The sequence below is a fragment of the Sinocyclocheilus grahami genome, unplaced genomic scaffold (genome assembly GCF_001515645.1).
Source record: "Sinocyclocheilus grahami isolate Dianchi unplaced genomic scaffold, SAMN03320097.WGS_v1.1 scaffold49.1, whole genome shotgun sequence".
Classification (NCBI taxonomy): domain Eukaryota; kingdom Metazoa; phylum Chordata; class Actinopteri; order Cypriniformes; family Cyprinidae; genus Sinocyclocheilus; species Sinocyclocheilus grahami.
Window position 1 is genome coordinate 2,184,903 of NW_015505228.1, and position 19,001 is coordinate 2,203,903.

A 19,001-nucleotide genomic window follows, 5' to 3' on the forward strand; every position below is an offset into this window, starting at 1 on the left:
ATTTTATTCAAACGGCCTTAAATTATTTTCGAAGAAGAGATGCGTTTTAGAAATGAGTATTGCTTAATGTTAATTATATTTATAGGTTTTACATGAATGCTCGCATCTCAGCTTGTCTAACAGACATTTCTTGCTGGATGAAGGACCATCACCTTCAACTCAACCTTGCCAAGACAGAACTGCTTGTGGTTCAATCAAACCCATCGTTTCATCACAATTTCACCATCCAGTTAGGCACATCAACCATAACTCCTTCAAAAACAGCCAGAAACCTTGGAGTTATTATTGATGAGCAGCTGAATTTCTCAGACCACATTGCTAAAACTGCAGATTTGCTTTATTCAACATCAAGAAGATCAGGCCCTTTCTTTCGGAACATGCTTCACAACTCCTTGTTCAAGCTCTTGTTCAGTCCAGGCTGGACTATTGCAATGCTCTTTTAACCTTTACAATTAATCCAGAACGCGGCAGCAAGATTAATTTTCAATAAACCCGAAATGAATGCACGCCACACCTCTGTTCATCAATTTGCACTGGCTAGCAGTAGCTGCTCGCAAAAAATTCAAGGCATTAATGTTTGCCTACAAAACCACTACTGGCTCGGCACCCCTTTACCTAAATTCATTACTTCAGAATTATGTGCCCTCTAGAAGCTTGCGTTCTGCAGGTGAACGTCGCTTGATTGTGCCATCCCAAAGACGCACAAAATCACTTTCATTAAGTGAGTGAGTGAGTTCTAAATTAAATGTTCCCTCCTGATGGAATGACCTGCCCAACTCAATCCATCTTCAAGAATCAGCTAAAAACACATCTCTTCCATCTGTATTTAAATGTAATGCAATGAATGTGTTTAAATTATTTGCAACATGAAACTGAAATAAACATTCTTGTATAAAAAAAAATTAAAATCCAAATCAAATTGAGATGTCAGGTCGGATCTCCAGTCACTCATTAGGCTTACTAGTATCAATCAAATTCAGAATTTTATTTTATAAACATGAAAAATCTAGTAGAACAAGTTCAAAGAGAAAAAGGTGATATGGGTTCATCGACAGATGGATGTTGTATTGAAATCACACAGGACCAATCATAGTTGTTAAATGTGCGCATGCGCAGTAGATCAATCTATCTAGCAACAGAAGCTAATGTAGAAAGAGAGGATCGTCTGTTTTAAAGGTCTGTCAATTCAAATATATTCTCCGTGTTTTTATGGGCGTGCCACAACGTATTTTAGGTTTTAAGATTTGTATTTAATTTCAAAATCACATCTCTATGTTAACTCAATCAGTATGCATGTGAACTATCCATAGTAACTTAGTTCATTCATTTTGCACGGTAAAGCTACAGCGCTAGTATCTACTGCCTACACAGTAGATCACATCTAACTTGTTTTACCCTCATTATTGCTTAAGCTGAGATATTTACTCCAGTTACTTTCCCCAATCTATTGTAGAAGCAACGTCTATTAGCAGCGTCTAACCACGTATGTTTTTGGAGAGCCAACTTGGCTAGCTTCATCCGTGTACTCCCACACTAATCCGAGCTGCGTCTAGATGGAGGCTCGTAAATGGAGCGCGGCGGCCGCAGGGCGCGTGATAATGGACGCGGTGCAGGCGGAGTGGGAGCCGCTGTCTCACTGGGAGCTGGACCAGCGACTGGACCGAGCGGTGGAGGAGATGATAGAGGCTGACCTGGTGGCCCAGGTTCAGGAGCAGGCAGCCTCTCAACAGGAGGATTCATCGCCAGCAGATCAGGCTCGAACAGCGACATCCCAGGCGTCAGAGTCCAGGAGCTCTGCCCTGCAGCGCGCACATGCTACTGAAGCCATGGAGGCCAATCCTACAGTACAGGTACAGTAGGTCTGCTAGCTCATGCACTTCACGTTAAAGCCATTTCCTCTCTTTACGTGAGTAGTTCTCAACCAGGGGGCGTCGATATGTCTTAAATATTTGGTTAGAAATAAGATAAAGCAAGAATTAATATAACCCAGAGCCAGGATTCACACAAATCTTGTAAAAACCTGAATATATGAGGTAACCTAATTTTAAAGACCTGGAAAGGTGATCAAAATTATTATTATTTTTAAATGAATTCGTTCTTTTTTACTCCATTTCTACCTGATCAAATATTTTAGTGTAAATATTTAATAATTTATAGAGCTTGGAATATCTACAAAAATGTACAGTACCAGTCAAATGTTTGGAATAATTATAATTTTTTGTTTTTGAAAGAAGTCGGTTATGCTCCTCAATCATTTATTTGATCAAAAAGTACAGCAAAAACAGTAGTATTGTAAAATATTATAACAATATAACAGTTTTCTGTTTTAATATATTTTTAAATGTAATTTATTCCTGTGATGGCAAAGCTGTATTTTCAGCGTCATTGCTCCAGTCTTCAGTGTCACATGATCCTTCAGAAATCATTCTGATATGCTGATTTGCTTTGCAGTTATTATTAGTGTACAGTTACTAATAATGATCACTGGTTCTTATCAATGTTCAAAAGTTTTTGTGTGGAGACTGATATATTTTTTCAGGATTCTTTGAATCAAAAGTTGAAAAGACCAGCATTTATTTGTAACATTATAAATGTCTTTACTGTCACTTTTGATCAATTTAATGGATACTTTATGCATCTTGTTTAATGTATGTAAGCAGTGTTGGAATTATACCATGGTCTTTGGGGGAGCCCACTTGGGGGGGGGGGGGGGGGGTGTTCGTGCATTTGCGAGTGCCTCAAAAGAGGGCTTACAATGACTTACACTTGTAATTTAGCTGTTATGCATCATTGTATGCACTACTTGCTTTATGCAAGCACTATAGGATAAATCACTATACAGGATTTACCCTAGTATACTTTATCGACACGAATTGATAGGTGAAACAACAAACAGCCACCCACAAATAGTCTATAAACAAAGCATCAGGCTGTCTTTGAGTTCACATGAACAACGGTTAAAGTTACTCGTCATCAGGCTACAGAAGAATACCATAATTCCTCCGTTCAGTTAGACCTAAGACATCGAGAGTCACGCAGACCTATAACAACCCAGCCACAACACATAATTGCGAATAACATGCCTTACCTTAACACAGAATCGACCACAGAGTCCAACGTTTATATTTTTTCTACGAATCTTTGAGTTAACATGTACTAAACATGAGTGGAATTTGCACCGCAGCGCCCCCACACCTTGATGCTCATGACAAGAATAGCATGTATAGTTATCTTTATTATAGTTAATTAGGTTTAAATTGCCATCATGCTTGAATGGATGTTATTTTTGCAATTTTACGCATAATAATCCACGATGATCACATTACACAAAACTGAAATTGCACGTCAAAATAACACATTGTCAGTATTTTTTGAGACCCCCCAAAATTTCCCAAATCACGTTTTCAGGGGAGCCCATGTCCTATTAAGGGGAGCCGAGCTCCCCCGTAGTTCGCACCCTGTATGTAAGTATTATTTTCTCAGTATTTCACAATATAACTTTTTGTTTGTTTTTATTGTATTACTGTAAATAAATGCAGCCTTGGTTAGCATAAGAGACCTCTTTCAAAAACATAAGAGCATGTTAGTATTCTAAACTTTTGACCAGTAGTGGGCATTTTTTTTATTATTCCAAGCTCTAAAATACTTTATCAGGTAGAAATTGTGAGTCATTTTAGATATCTTTATCCTTAAAGGGGTCATATGACGTTTCTAAAAAGAACATTATTTGGTGTAATGCAGTGTGTACGCGGTTGAAGGTAAAAAAAAAAACGCATACAGAGCGCGGTGTGCTCTGATTGGCCAGCTATCCAGTGCCTTGTGATTGGCTGAATACCTCAAGCGCGTGACTGAAATGTTACGCCCCTTACCATATTTGGAATATCAGCTTCCATGGCGGCGGCAACAACACTACAGCGAGAATCAAAGTTACGCCTTCTTTCTTTGCGTGAACATTTGGGCGGGGTTATGCAAATCTTCTCACATCGTGACGTAGACATGTGGGGGCGTGTTAGAACGAGCCGTTTTAGGAGGGTCTTAACTTTTATAAAGAATATCTCTTTGGATTTTAGACTTTAGTCTTTGTGACTTTACGGATCTTATATATGCACAAACAGCTTGCGCAAAATGCCTAGGAATGATATGTAAATAATGACAGAATTGTCATTTTTTTTGGGGTGAACTATTCCTTTGAAAATTTTGAGATTCTGTGCAATTGATAAATATTTGGTGGTATGAAAAAAGCTTTAGCAGAAAACATGAACATTTTGTATGATATTTTTTATTAAAACACAAAAATACTATGTACAACTTGCCCTGTACTCAAAAGGAGGGTCTTAACTTTTATAAAGAATATCTCTTTGGATTTTAGACTTTAGTCTTTGTGACTTTACGGATCTTATATATGCACAAACAGCTTGCGACACTCCAAAGACAAAGGAAAACATGAAATCGTGTCATATGACCCCTTTAATCCAGCAAGCCATGAACAACTGGAAAAGTCATTGGGCCTTAGAATTGAAAAGGTTGAGAACCACTGCTTTACATCATTCTCGTCGTCTTATTTCTTGCAGTATGTGACAAATTTTCTGCAAAGCTCCAACACGGGCTACAGCAAGAACCGATTGTCTGGAAGAGCTCGACTGTCCTTGTCTCACACTGTCCTCCTGTCCCTCACCCTCCTGTCCAAACGCATCAGCTATCGCAGCGTGTCCTCTAGTTTCCATCTGGAGAAGGGGAATATTCACAGGATCTTCTTCTCTTTCTGTGAACAAGTGATCACACAAAAGGATCGGCTCGTTCAATGGCCTACAGGTACAAGTTAATTAGGTGACAGTTCCACACAATTGTTTTATTTTATCTATGGCTATTTTAATGGCAGGAACAGGATTAAATCAGTTACAAATAGATGCTTCAAGAAACCTATCTGCAAAGCTACCTGAAAAACTATGCGCAAGTGCATCCAGGGCAAAAGCTGCTTTAAACGTAAAGGATGCTCACACCAAATGTTGATTTAATTTAGTTCATAAGGGTTAATTGATAAAGGAAATCTATTTATGACATTATTTTTGACAGCATCCTCATTTTACAGCCTCAGTTTAGTGCCTAAAACTTTTAACAGTGCTGTAGTTTTGCAAGTAGGTTTCTTGAAGCATCTTGGAGATGTTGCCACAGTTCTTGTGGATTGAGTCTGTCTCAGTTTGTTCTGTTTCTTCAAGTCATTCCAGACAGACTGATGATGATCAGATCAGATCTCTGTGTGCAGCACTGACTCCTTGTGCAAACAAAAATCTCACTGGATTGTTACAATTAATGGCAAAATGAATGTTCGGAAATTATTTCCTACTGACGCACTACAGCAAAAAATAGAAATAACTGATGTCAAAACATTTGTAGCTGGTGAAAATACTAGTCTAACTTTGTCCACCACTGTAAATAAACTATTATAAAACGGATCGTTCCGGTCCTTGATTCTGATTGGCTGAGCTGTGTACGAAGCTGTTGTAAATTACTCTACAAACATTCACCTTTGTTTACTTCTGTGTGTTGCTCGGCAAACACTTTGTTGCCACCACAACTGATTCCGAGGAACTACATTGTTTGGTGGAAGAATACTGTTTTTATCATTACACGTTATTTGCTCTGTTTTATTTTGTGAAACCGTTCTACGTATATGGAATAACCGTTTTATAAAAGCAATAAGCACCTCGAAGCCGTGGTTTACAGTGAATTTATAACAGCTGAAGGGGTTTTAGGCACTGCGCTTCGCGTTGACAACAAACTGTTATAAATTCACTGTAAACCACGGCTTCGAGGGGCTTATTGCTTTTATAAAAACGTAATTTTATTTATTAAAACTAACAAAAAATTAAATGAAATAAGTCATTAAAATACAGTATCAGTGTTCACATTGCATTAATTCATATTATCATTAAAATCAAAACATGAAAAACATTTTCATTACTTTAAAATTAACTAGCTCAAATTAAATATGAAAAACTGAAATTTTCTCTAACAATTTAGCATTTTCATTTAGTCTAATTTTTTTAATAAACATTTTAAAAAACTAATAAAAATGACAAAAACAGAACAAAATGACAAACTTTAAAATTAAAATTAAAGCAGAAAATATAAAACTTAAATCAAATTCCAAATATGAACACCACTATAGTAGTATATCAATGATAATAAAATAACGCTGTTGTAGTTGCTTAGCAGGTTTACGCATTGTTTTCTCCTTTCTCCCTGTAGGACAGGAGGCCCTCCAGCATCTGCTTCCTTTCTCCAGCTGGCTGAGTCGCAGTGAGGGTCTGGAAGAGAGAGGCCTCCCTCGAGTGCTCGGCGTGCTGGGCGACACACGCGTCCCCATCCGCCTGCCAGCTGGGAAACCAGACAGCGAGAGCGACGCTCCGGAGGCCAAGAGACCTAAGATCGAGCCACATCCAGATTCATGGCTGAACTTGGAACTGGTCTGCAATGACAAAGGTCGCTTCATTTACTGCCACATCAGCAAAGGATCGGAAAAAGACAGAGGAAGCGCGTTAGCTGAAAGGATTCGGCAAAACCCTGAGATGGTGCCTCCAGGGACCTGCCTGATAGCCGGAGCCGGATACCCGCTCACAGAACAAATACTTACTCCGTTCTCAACATTGCATACATTAATTTACACCGTTTTTAATGTTTCGTTATCTTAAGTATTAAATAAGTCAATAATTGAACTATCCAGAAACTACAACTCCCATAAGCGTTACAGAGACTGAGTCTACAAATACCCCTCCCTTTCTGAAAAACCCTCCTGTTTGTTGCTCTACTAAAGATGGCGCCGTGCAAATCTGAGGCGATTGCGCTTTGTAGCGCGTAGGAAATTTGACGTGAGTAAGATGAAAAGTTAACGAAGCCTTCTCACTCTTCATCGAAACATCAAAATACACCCAAATAGATTAATCTCAGGCAGCACTGTCAAGGATTTTATTTTTGTGGCCTACCTCCCACTGTAGGCCGTGATGAAATATATCGCATTGGTTAAAAGACTTCATTTCCCAGAAGTCATTGCTCTGGGCATGCTTTGATTGATGAAAGAGGCCTCCCTCGAGTGCTCGGCGTGCTGGGCGACACACGCGTCCCCATCCGCCTGCCAGCTGGGAAACCAGACAGCGAGAGCGACGCTCCGGAGGCCAAGAGACCTAAGATCGAGCCACATCCAGATTCATGGCTGAACTTGGAACTGGTCTGCAATGACAAAGGTCGCTTCATTTACTGCCACATCAGCAAAGGATCGGAAAAAGACAGAGGAAGCGCGTTAGCTGAAAGGATTCGGCAAAACCCTGAGATGGTGCCTCCAGGGACCTGCCTGATAGCCGGAGCCGGATACCCGCTCACAGAACAAATACTTACTCCGTTCTCAACATGTCAAAAGCCGCAGGAAAACCTCTACAACAGATCGGTGGGGAACCATTGGGGCCGATTCAACCAGGCTGTGGCAGACTTAAAAGAGCGATTCCAGAAATTGAGGTACTTGGATATGGGGAACTACGACAGGGCGAAAGCCGTGGTTCTGACTGCTTGTATATTACACAATGTTTTCCTGGACATGGGGGACGTGACAAAGGGACTGGTAGAGAGAAGCACACCGGAAGATGTGGACGAGGTAAACGAAGATGCTGCTGGGCTGAAAATGAGAGAGACTGTAGTGAATCTGCTTTACAGCACATTGGAAGCAGCACCACAATAAGATTTTGACACTGATTTGCATATTTAAACGGATAGTTCACCCAAAAAAAAGAAACTGTCATTCTAAACCCATGTGACTTTCATTCATCTTTGGAACACAAATGAAGACGTTTTTATTATCTTTTTTTATCTTTTTTTTATCATTTTTGTCCATTCATTCAAAGTTCACAAAGCCAAAACTTTCACTCATCAAAAAGTAAACCATATGAATCAAGCGGATCAAGTCTTCTGAAGTAAAACAATTGCTTTATATAAAAAACTGATTTAATTTAGGGTAATGAATAGAAGCTTCAATTAAATCTGTTTTTCGTATAGAGTGTAAGTAAATAAAAAGTGAATTTCCTTAACAATCTATCTGTGAACTTTTTGAACCATCAGTTTTGGTGGAATGGAGCAAGGTTTCGTTAAAAATATCATAATTTGTGTTTTCAAGGTGAACGGAAGTCTTATGGGTTTGGAACGACATGGAAATGATATCAGAGTTGTCATTTAGGGTGAACTATCTCTCAAAAGCTCTAAGGTTATGTATGTGATTAATGGATATTTTATTATATAAAGAAAGTTTTGGCATAAAAAAATCGATACACGTTTTGTATGATTTTTAATTAACATTTACATTTAGTCATTTAGCAGATGCTTTTATCCAAAGTGACTTACAAACGAGGACAATGGAAGCAGTCAAAACTAACAAAAGAGCAACGATATGTAAGTGCAAATGACAAGCCTCGGTTAGCCTAATGCCTAACACAAACACACACAAAAAGAAAAACAAGTAGATAAAATAGAAAGCTAGTGTTAGGTTTTTTTTTTATAAAAAAGAAGATAAATGAATAAAGTAGAATTAAAATAGAATAGAAAGTGCTAGAGTTAGAGGGTCAAATAAATATGGAAGAGATGCGTTTCTTGAAGATGGTTAAGGACTGCTCGGATTGAGTCGGGCAGGTCATTCCACCAGGAGGGAACAGTTCATGAAAAAATACAATAATTAACATAAAATTCCCAGAAGTCATTGCTCTGGGCATGCTTTGATTGATGAACTTGGTAGTTGTAGTTTTTCGAATGCTTGTTTCTCTGTGGATGGAATGTGTCAATCATAGGAGAATTTTGTATTAGTTCTTGTGTTCTTTTATTTATTTATTTTTCGTTTTTTAATTCTTGATAGAATAAGTGTTTGTTGCAAAGTTATTTAAAGCCACTGAAATATTGTTGTACCTTACGTTATTAGGAAGATAAAATAATTAAGTTACAAAACAGGGGGTGGTTGTGGGGAGGTGCTTCTGGAATCCTGGTTCATCATGTCTACACCTTCAGAACAAGGAGTTAAACGACATTCAAAAAGTTTGAACAGCACCTCGGAGGCGTTCGCCACTCTCCCAGAATCCTCTCTGACCTGGTGTTTGGCTCAGCTGTCCAAAACACGCACATTAGCAGACAGTCACAGCAGTGGACTGACAGGAGCAGAAAATAGGATCGTCACTGGAGGTGACAAAGCCAGGGATGCAGACAAGAGACTCAAAGCTGGTCAGTGGAGGGCATTGGTGGCCATTCGGACGCAACACATCAAAGGAGGTGGTGGCAGGATAACCCGCTACCAATCACGAGGAGGACTCCCTCCTTTGCTGGATCTCCTCAGGCGACCAGAAAGCTCCAGAAAGTTTTTGGACCTGGCACTTAGCATCCTGGCCAACTGCTGCACTGAAAAACAGACAAGACTAGAAGTAAGAAAGATGCCGCTCTAATGTATAGCTTACGTTGATTACATATATGCAGCTTTGTTTTTTTTTGTATATGATTAATGCTTTTTTTATTATTATTCTTCGCATAGGTAAGAAAGCTTGATGGCATATCTGTTGTTGGTAAGTCACTCAAAGGCTTCATAAAGATCGGTTCCTTTTCCATGCCCTGTTCATACTGACATCAGACATGGCTGTTGTCAAGGTCATTTTTTATTTATATAGCACCTTAAAACAACATAAATGCTGACCAAGATGCTTCACAATAGCACAATAAAAAGATGACAGTCATACAAAAAATACAGTGTTTAGAAAATTAAATCAACAACCATAAAACTGAATAAAAATCAAGACTAAGAATTTAACTCACTAAGACTAACATATCTAAAATTATGAATAGGCCTGAGAAAAGAGATACATTTTCAAGGATGATTTAAATGTGCTCGGATTGAGTCGGGCAGGTCATTCCACCAGGAGGGAACAGTTCATGAAAAAATACAATAATTAACATAAAATACAATTACTCATTTTACATGAATACAACAATTTAAACTAGTTTTGTTTATATTCTGACAGGAGCAGAAAATAGGATCGTCACTGGAGGTGACAAAGCCAGGGATGCAGACAAGAGACTCAAAGCTGGTCAGTGGAGGGCATTGGTGGCCATTCGGACGCAACACATCAAAGGAGGTGGTGGCAGGATAACCCGCTACCAATCACGAGGAGGACTCCCTCCTTTGCTGGATCTCCTCAGGCGACCAGAAAGCTCCAGAAAGTTTTTGGACCTGGCACTTAGCATCCTGGCCAACTGCTGCACTGAAAAACAGACAAGACTAGAAGTAAGAAAGATGCCGCTCTAATGTATAGCTTACGTTGATTACATATATGCAGCTTTGTTTTTTTTTGTTATGATTAATGCTTTTTTTTATTATTATTCTTCGCATAGGTAAGAAAGCTTGATGGCATATCTGTTGTTGGTAAGTCACTCAAAGGCTTCATAAAGATCGGTTCCTTTTCCATGCCCTGTTCATACTGACATCAGACATGGCTGTTGTCAAGGTCATTTTTTATTTATATAGCACCTTAAAACAACATAAATGCTGACCAAGATGCTTCACAATAGCACAATAAAAAGATGACAGTCATACAAAAAATACAGTGTTTAGAAAATTAAATCAACAACCATAAAACTGAATAAAAATCAATTTAACTCACTAAGACTAACATATCTAAAATTATGAATAGGCCTGAGAAAAGAGATACATTTTCAAGGATGATTTAAATGTAGATAAAGAGGAGGATATCCTAACAGATCGAGGTAGCGAATTCCACAGCTTAGGGGCTAATACAGAAAAGGCTGTGTCACCTTTCGATTTCAAGCGGGACAATGTGACGGTTAATAGTTTGTCAGAGGATGATCTAAGAGATCTTTGGGGGGAGTATGGACAAATAAGGTCTGAGATGTAAACAGGAGCCAGACCGTGCAAGGCTTTAAATAAAAAAAGTCAAAACCTTGTATTCAATTCTGAATTTAACTGGTAGCCAATGTTGAAGTGCTAAAATAGGCATGATATACTCACTCTTTTTCTTCCCCATTAAGAAGCGAGCTGCAGCATTTTGAACCAGCTGCAAACGTGAAAGGGAAAACTGGTTGACACCAGCATATAAAGCATTGCAATAATCAAGCCTTGTTGCAATGAAGGTATGAATGACTGTCTCTAGATCACTGAAAGATAGAAAAGATTTCAGTTTCCGTAAACCCCTAAGCTGGAAAAAAACTGGCTCTGACAACAGAGTTTATTTGCTTGTGGAATTTTAACTCCGAATCAAAAACAACACCCAGGTTTTTTTTACATAAGTATGGATATTTGCTTGCAGATAGAGGTCAGGCCATCTCCCAAACAGGGGGAGCCAAATAGAATAACTACAGGCTTGTTTTCATTCAGCTGAAGAAAATTATCACCCATCCAACTGTTGATGTCATTTACACAAGCTAGCAAATCAGATAAGGACTTTGACCCACGTTTTATTGACATGTACAACTGGGTATCATCCTCATAAATGTGATAGGGAACCTTGTAAAATTCAAAAATGTAATGAAGAGGGAGCATGTACAGGGCAAATAAAATTGGGCCAAATATGGAGCCCTGCTGCACCCCACCCATAACAGAAGCAGGCGATGAATAAAACTGACCTATCTTCATAGAGAAGCTCCTCTCAGTAAAATAGAACTCAAACCACTTTAAGGCTGAATCACAGATACCAACCTCGGTTTTTAGCCTATTATAAGAATGCAGTGATCCACTGTATTAAACGCCGCACTTAAATCCAACAATAACAAAACTGCACAATTTCCAGAATCCACAACTAGTAACAAGTCGTTAACCACTCCTGACAAGGTTGATTCAGTGCTATGCTTGGATCTAAAACCATACTTAAAAAGGATGCAGTAAGGGGAAAACTGAAAAAAAAAACGGCTTTCTCCAATACTTTTGATAAAACTGACAATTTAGTAATGGGTCTGTAGTTGTTAAGATCAGATGGATCCAGATTTTTCATTTTCCACATACTTTTTATATATAATTTTATACTCTGTAACATGTTCCTCTTAAAGTCATTATGAAATCAGAATTGACAATTCTTATTATTTTTGGAATATTGCAGTCATTATTATAAATGATTTATCAATGCATGTCATTATTATTAATCTATGTAATAAATGTATGTGCCCTAGCAATCTTTAATCAAAATAACTTCCCTCCCCCTTGCAATGAGATTTCTTTTCTGATGACCCCCAGCAACCTGTCACTCACATGAGATCACAGCAAAAAATAAAATCTTTAAAATTAGTTTTTTCATTGGCATCTATGGTTTCATGAAGAACCTTAACATCCATGGAAACGTTTCATTGCACAAATGGTTCTTTATAGAGGACAAAGGTTCTTTAGAGTATTAAAATCTTCTTTACACTTAAGCCAAAATGGTTCTTTTGAAAACTTTTCACTGAAGTTTTTTATTGGGGGGAACCAACATGTTCTTTCAATGCCATCGCATCACTACAAAAAATGCTGCTTATTTGCATAAATAGTTATGGTCATAAATGCTTATGATCTTTCATTTTTGTAGTGGATGTGCTCAAGAGGAATGTCTCTGTGGAGACGGTTCAAAATCGAGCAGCACGAGCTTTGGGAAATCTTGCGATGGACCCAGAGAGTTCTGCTGAGGTCCACTCTGCAGGTTTGTCCCAGAGTTTCATATGTTTAAAGTAATATAATAATAATAATAATTATGTTTCTCCTCCATTATATACAGTGACAGGCTGTAAAGGCTGTTATATTTCTGTCTCTCTCGCTCAGGTGGTGTTCCACTTCTCCTGCTCTGCTTGTCTCTCTCTCCACCTCCATCCTCTCCCTCTTCACTGACTCCAGCCACTGAACTCTGTGCTCCTAAAGTGGAATGTGTCCAGTCTGCTGCCCGGGCGCTTGTCTACCTTTCTGACACGCCTGCCAACCGGCTTCTGCTGCTTTCACAAGGCGCTCTTCCATCTCTCGCTTTGTTAATTGCTCCAGAGTACCCTTTAGGTCTGCAACGGGCATCTCTTCGTGCCATTCATGAGCTCACCAGAGGCTGCAGTGCAGAGTGCGCCAGAGAGATGTCCAGGTCCGGGGCATTGACTCAGCTGGGGGTCCTTGCCTCAGGAGAAGGTTGTCGGCCTTTGGAAGAGCTAGCTTTGAAGACTCTGGCTAACTTGTGCTCTCAAGGCTGCCTGAGGCCGCTGGTTGGTTCGTTGGGAGTCATTCAGAAGTTTGCAGCGGAAGTGAAAAAGGATCCTCTGAAGTCAGGTGTGTTCTTCAAGGCCCTGTGCCTCTGCTGCAGAGAGGCTGTGAACAGGGCTAAAGTAAAGGAGAGTGGGGGACTGGAGGTGTTGATCAGCTTTTTATCTGCCCATCAAAGCCATCCGCTCACGCGTTTCGCCGTTCTAGCTTGTGTGGACTTCGTCTATGATGAATCTGCCCTTGAACAGCTGCAGGAGCTCGGGCTGGTGCCGCTGCTGATCAAGCGGTTGGTTGAGCTTGCTCACGGAGAAGAACTGACTGCAGGAAAGATGGATGCCAGCCTGTTCTCTGGTTCTCCATGCTCTGAACTGATGACCTCGTGTTTTGACTCGTTTGACTTCTCAGCCCTTGAAGGGAACAAGAGGGAGGATGTGAGCAAAGACCAGACGTCGGGTTCTTCCAGCTTCCTCAGCCTTAGGTCAGCTATTCATAGTCTTACCAAAAGCAGAACATAAAAATCATGAAAAAATCATGCACATAATTATTTTCTCACTTGGCAGACTAACAGCACTGATCAGTAATATGATATGCAACATTAAATTATACACCTTTTTTCTTTAGAGTTTTCGTTTTGCTTTAAATTTTAAGTCAATTTTTCATGTCATCATGAAGTTTAGTCAGTTTTACTATCTAGTTTTAGTCAACAAAATGTTAAATATTTTCATTGATTAGAAAATTAAACCAAACATTCAAAAATGTAAACACGTTTGGCCATTTATCAATAAGTTTTAAAACTGTCCTTGTTGGGAAAACCTGACTTTAATTTGACATTCATTTTTAAATTATAGAATGTCGTCTTCTAAAAATATTGTTAGTGCATCAATATCTTGCGGTGTTATTGTTTTCTTGCCGCATATAAACAAAATGTTTTCATTTAAAACAATTAGACCTAGTCATCATCATGACTAATTTTTTAGAAAATCAGAAACCCTTTATTAATTGCTGGTCAGCTATTCATAGTCTTACCAAAAGCAGAACATAAAAATCATGAAAAAATCATGCACATAATTATTTTCTCACTTGGCAGACTAACAGCACTGATCAGTAATATGATATGCAACATTAAATTATACACCTTTTTTCTTTAGAGTTTTCGTTTTGCTTTAAATTTTAAGTCAATTTTTCATGTCATCATGAAGTTTAGTCAGTTTTACTATCTAGTTTTAGTCAACAAAATGTTAAATATTTTCATTGATTAGAAAATTAAACCAAACATTCAAAAATGTAAACACGTTTGGCCATTTATCAATAAGTTTTAAAACTGTCCTTGTTGGGAAAACCTCACTTTAATTTGACATTCATTTTTAAATTATAGAATGTCGTCTTCTAAAAATATTGTTAGTGCATCAATATCTTGCGGTGTTATTGTTTTCTTGCCGCATATAAACAAAATGTTTTCATTTAAAACAATTAGACCTAGTCATCATCATGACTAATTTTTTTAGAAAATCAGAAACCCTTTATTAATTGCCTTTTTTCTCTCAGTAATTTCATTGACAAGATGACCAAAATCAGAGAGCACGTTTTGGAAGTATGAACATGCCAATCATAATTTAAGTGTGATCCTTTGTAATTTGATTTGTGAACCACTTTGAGCTACATGTTTTATGGAAAAATTGCTTGTATGTTGCTCAGTTTTGTCTGTGTGCCTTCCTCCAGGTCTTGGCTGGTTTCTGAGGGTCTGATCTCATCTGAGGGTGAGCTGACTGAATCCCCATGTGGAAGTGAAGTCTTTAGTAGCAGCCCTCAATCCTCCATCTCATCGTCACCTTGCTCTGAGATCTCGCAAAGCTCGACCTTGCGTCCACCCCACTTTTCTCCCTCCACCCGCTCCAAACCCATCCGACTCTCCTCTTCCTCTTCCTCCTCCTACGCCTTCTCCTCCATTCCAATATCTCCTCGAAACGTACCAGGGTCGCCTTCCTCTTCACAGCCCTCCTGTGCCTCCTCCCCTCAATCTGAGCAACCACCTTCAGTGACAAAACCTTCCTCATCTCCCCTCCAAATCTCCTCTCCTCCCAGAAAGAGGCTCCGTGCTTCTTCGTCCTCCTCTACATCCTCCTCTCGCTGTAGTGTGGTCACCCTGGACAGCCCCCCTGTGATGTCAAAAACCCCAGTCTACCATCATCCTTATCACCCTGAGGCCTGGGCCCCAGAATCCCCCATTCTTCTGCTCTTGTCACGCTTCTCCCATGCCTCAGACCCCAGCACAGCGCTCATCAACACAAATGTTTTCTCCGGGCTGTTGTACTACCTCACCCAGCACCATGACCCCAGTGGGCGATGCTTTCGGATGCTTGGGCGCCTCAGCTGCAACCCAAACTGCTTCCAGTCTTTGGTCAGAACTGGAGCCGTGGCTCTGATCAAACAGAGACTGTGTGTGAGAGGAGAGGAGATCGGGGGATGCAAAGGAGTAACGGACAGACAATCAGAGAAAGTCAAAGGCAAAATCACACAACTAGGTTTGTGACTTTATTAATATACGATATTGAAGCATATTAAGACTGCTGTTTGTTCAAAGCTAAAATGTTTCTTGCTCCTCAGGTTTGGGTCTGCTTAGTAATCTGAGGGTTCAGAGCGAGTCTGGATTTGGCACTGGAGTTCTTACACACATCATGCTGTCAGGCTCTGAATCTGACAAGCTGCACTGTGTCCTTTCTCTGCCTCTGATTAACAGGTATGATTAATTGACTTTCAGGGTTTATTTCTAATGCTTTTATAGCCTAATATATGTGGGTCAATGTCAAATCAAAGTGTTAGCGAATAAAAAAGATATATATTTAAACCATGTGTCAAGTTCATAGGAAAGTAAACTATATGTTTTTGTAGTTTAAGAAAAATCTTTGACCAAACCAATTGAATTTACATTTTCTTTTGAAGCAAAAAGTGTTTGAAAATCAGACAAAAAGATATAGGTCCTTTTTATTCTGTACCTAACAGCTTTAATAAGCAAAAGACGTACAAACCATTGAAGACTGCGAACAACATAGTCAAAATAAAAGTGATGGCGAAATGTAAAACTATTGATTTAAAGATATTGATTGCGCATGTCAAAATAATATCTTTTTACGTTTGTTGCAAATTATGCATATATGCATACATATTCTTCATGACAAATGATTCTTCATCTGTCATAAGAGTGGGTGGGTGCTAAACTGTACCTTTGGTGTGATTTGCTAGTTTCGTTTATTAGATTGGTGGAGATTTCTTTACGGAATCATAGTCATTCACCATGAATTCTGCTGTTGAGAAGAATGTTTTAAAAAGTTGTCATAATGTGGGCTGATGGTTTCAACAAAAGCTACACCATTAATTAACAACCTTGCAGCTCAGAGTATGTCTGTCTTTAAAGGTTTATAAGTTACTGTTAAAATCAATTCCCCAATGGAGAAAATAAGTGGGATTTTTACTTGTGACTGTTACACTAAATCAATTCATGGATATCAAGTTTTTAGGGAGCTGCACCAGCCTTAACTGAGCTTGACTTGTCATAAAAAGGTCAAATTGAACCATCCTCCCAAAATGTTTAAGTGAATTTTAATATATATCTTAAAAACATGTTCACTACACAAGAGGTGTATTCAAGTAATTGCATGTAAGAATCATGTTTTTAATGTCTTTTTAAAGAAATTAATAGAACAAAAAGCAAATGCCACTCTTGTCCCATGTAGCTGATTTGATCACCTTCTTTGTTTTTCCTCTGCAGCAATAGAGTTCTTTTGAAGAAGCTGCTTTTGGATAGTGGAGGGCTGGCAGCAGCTCTTGAACTGATTGGCTGTCACAGAGAAGATGATGATGAAGATGGACAATCTGACAGATGTTGGGCATTTCTTGCCGGCTGGTTGCATCCTCTTGAACAACCATCCCCTTCGAGATTTAAATCCCTGTACGTCTCTCTTCTGATTGGCTGCCTCTCCAGTCTGCTGTCAAGTTCCAAGGAGGACAGAAAGAATTGTAGCATAGATTGCCAGACCAGAACAGAGACAACCCAATTTCTGGATAACAAATCCCACCCGCAACAAAACCAGTCATGTCCCTACTTGAAGGCAACTCATGACCTAACTTTCCTCCTTGACGATGGAACCCTTCTACTAGCCAATCACGAGGCTGTCACTGGGGAAGAGGGAGCCAAAGACGTTGGGTCTGAGTATTTTAGAGCCCTCTTGATGGGAGGATTTGGGGAGGCCCAGAAAGCTAAAGGTGAGGCCATCCGGATCAAGGATGTAAACAGTGGGATGCTCTTACCTGTTCTCCACTACTTACACGGCTGTTGTTTGACTGACGGAAACAAAGACCGGATGTCAAAGCATGATACAAGTTGTCTTGTTTTGTCCTCTCTAGCCTCTCATGGGCTGCTTAGACCACAGGACCAGGTTGAATCATGCTTGGCAGAAGAGAAGGAATTCCAGAAAACCCCACTGGCTGAAGTGATGATTGGGGCTTGTAGGTTTTTAGTACCTGGTTTACAGAGGTCAGCTGAGGACCTAAGTATGGACCTTCTCTACTCAGTCATACGGAGCCTGACCAAACGTTGCTGTTCGAAAGATGGAATGGATGCTGGTTCGGTCTGCAAGGGTCCTGAAGGATCACCACAGTTGACTAAAACTGAAGTGTCAAAGTGTTCCAAACAACATTCTAAATCCTCTCAAAGTTCCAAACCAGTTCCGTCATCAACTTCTGACACTGAGGCAGCTTGGCTGAGGTCTCTGCTGCCACAAGTGTACTGGTTCTCACAGCGCTACTCTTACCTGCGACTGGGCCAGGCCTGTCTGTCCATGCTGCTGCGGCCTCAGGGGCTCCATCCTGCTCCCCTTCACCCCTCCCTCTCCACTGACTGCTTCCTGTGTTTGGCGCAAGAGGCGGACTGCACAGAAGGGCTGAGGCAGGACATCTTAAACCTCGTCAAGACAGCCCTCAGCTAAAGGGCAAACAGTAGTGGATAGTGAAATGAATGTAATAAATTGATGGTGTAAACAAATTTAATAGCTGCTTTAATGCACACACAAAAAGGGAATGGGAAGTACTGAATTTTTGGGATGTTTGGGACAAGATTTTCATTCAACTTCAGTTAGCAAAAATATTTTGAAAAATACTTTAGAGTATTCTAATTCCTACTATTTTCATGTGCACGTTTTTTTCCCCCCAAGATGTGTTTGTATATGGAGTAGAATGACCAACTACGTGTTTTTGTTTTTTTTGAAGTTGTTTTTTTTTTGTTTAACTTCATTTATTCATCTTATTTTGCAAAAAAGGGTTTGATGCTGATTCCATGGTAATCACAGTGCATCCAGATGTTGTACATGATTTTGTACAGTATGTTATGTGAATAATAGAATGACAAGTAGAAAGAGCTGTTTATGTTTGCTATATTTTTCTTTTTGTATATGCCACTTTATTCGTTTATAGAAGTCTGGATTATCTGATGTATGTTGGAGTGCCATCTTTTTTTTTTTTGTGTGTATATATATGAGAAATTGAATCATGGAAATGGCCAAATGTTGGTGGAAGGCAGAGGATGGTTCTCAATAAATGAGCTCTGCATTAATGTTGTCTACATTGTTTTCTTCTAGAATTTGTGCCTCATTTGGATTGAGCAATTTCTTCATGTTTTTTTTTTGTTCTCAGTTCAGTCCTGGACTTTTTATTTGGCAACTGGCAAATTGAGTCAATACTAAATAGAATTAAATAAATACTTCAAATAGTC

At 39.3% G+C, this 19,001-nt stretch overlaps 2 protein-coding genes across 8 annotated transcripts; both read left to right on the plus strand.

Moving 5' to 3' along the window:
• The first annotated feature begins 872 nt into the window (after positions 1–872).
• Positions 873–7,802, plus strand: LOC107583059 (uncharacterized). 6 transcript variants are annotated; one of them, XM_016269153.1, is made up of 5 exons: positions 873–1,176; positions 1,454–1,850; positions 4,572–4,812; positions 6,250–6,483; positions 7,242–7,802. In XM_016269153.1, exons 2-5 carry the CDS (start codon positions 1,554–1,556, stop codon positions 7,727–7,729), a joined length of 1,260 nt encoding a protein of 419 aa, XP_016124639.1. In that variant the 5' UTR covers positions 873–1,176; positions 1,454–1,553; the 3' UTR covers positions 7,730–7,802. The 6 variants fall into 6 exon arrangements, with proteins under 6 accessions (XP_016124639.1, XP_016124633.1, XP_016124635.1 ...); XM_016269147.1 differs by having other exon boundaries at positions 874–1,176; positions 6,250–6,646; positions 7,405–7,802; XM_016269149.1 differs by having other exon boundaries at positions 874–1,176; positions 6,250–6,321; positions 7,080–7,802.
• On the plus strand, positions 6,705–18,987 carry LOC107583055 (armadillo repeat-containing protein 5-like). 2 transcript variants are annotated; one of them, XM_016269143.1, is made up of 8 exons: positions 6,705–6,869; positions 8,983–9,446; positions 9,554–9,584; positions 12,588–12,698; positions 12,818–13,715; positions 14,957–15,759; positions 15,842–15,974; positions 17,004–18,987. In XM_016269143.1, the coding sequence occupies exons 2-8, from the start codon at positions 9,024–9,026 to the stop codon at positions 18,217–18,219; spliced, it is 3,615 nt and encodes a 1,204-aa protein (XP_016124629.1). In that variant the 5' UTR covers positions 6,705–6,869; positions 8,983–9,023; the 3' UTR covers positions 18,220–18,987. The 2 variants fall into 2 exon arrangements, with proteins under 2 accessions (XP_016124629.1, XP_016124628.1); XM_016269142.1 differs by lacking the exon at positions 6,705–6,869 and having other exon boundaries at positions 8,746–9,446.
• The last annotated feature ends 14 nt before the right edge of the window (positions 18,988–19,001 follow it).

Bases quoted from the DNA above. Each gene is read 5' to 3' on its own strand.
- LOC107583059 (XM_016269153.1), top strand. From the start codon at position 1,554: ATGGAGGCTCGTAAATGGAGCGCGGCGGCCGCAGGGCGCGTGATAATG. The intron at 4,813-6,249 runs GTACAAGTTAAT...TTCTCCCTGTAG, and splicing joins GCTCGTTCAATGGCCTACAG to GACAGGAGGCCCTCCAGCAT. The intron at 6,484-7,241 runs GTCGCTTCATTT...GCAATGACAAAG, and splicing joins ACTGGTCTGCAATGACAAAG to GTCGCTTCATTTACTGCCAC.
- LOC107583055 (XM_016269143.1), top strand. From the start codon at position 9,024: ATGTCTACACCTTCAGAACAAGGAGTTAAACGACATTCAAAAAGTTTG. The intron at 13,716-14,956 runs GTCAGCTATTCA...GCCTTCCTCCAG, and splicing joins TCCAGCTTCCTCAGCCTTAG to GTCTTGGCTGGTTTCTGAGG. The intron at 15,760-15,841 runs GTTTGTGACTTT...CTTGCTCCTCAG, and splicing joins AGGCAAAATCACACAACTAG to GTTTGGGTCTGCTTAGTAAT.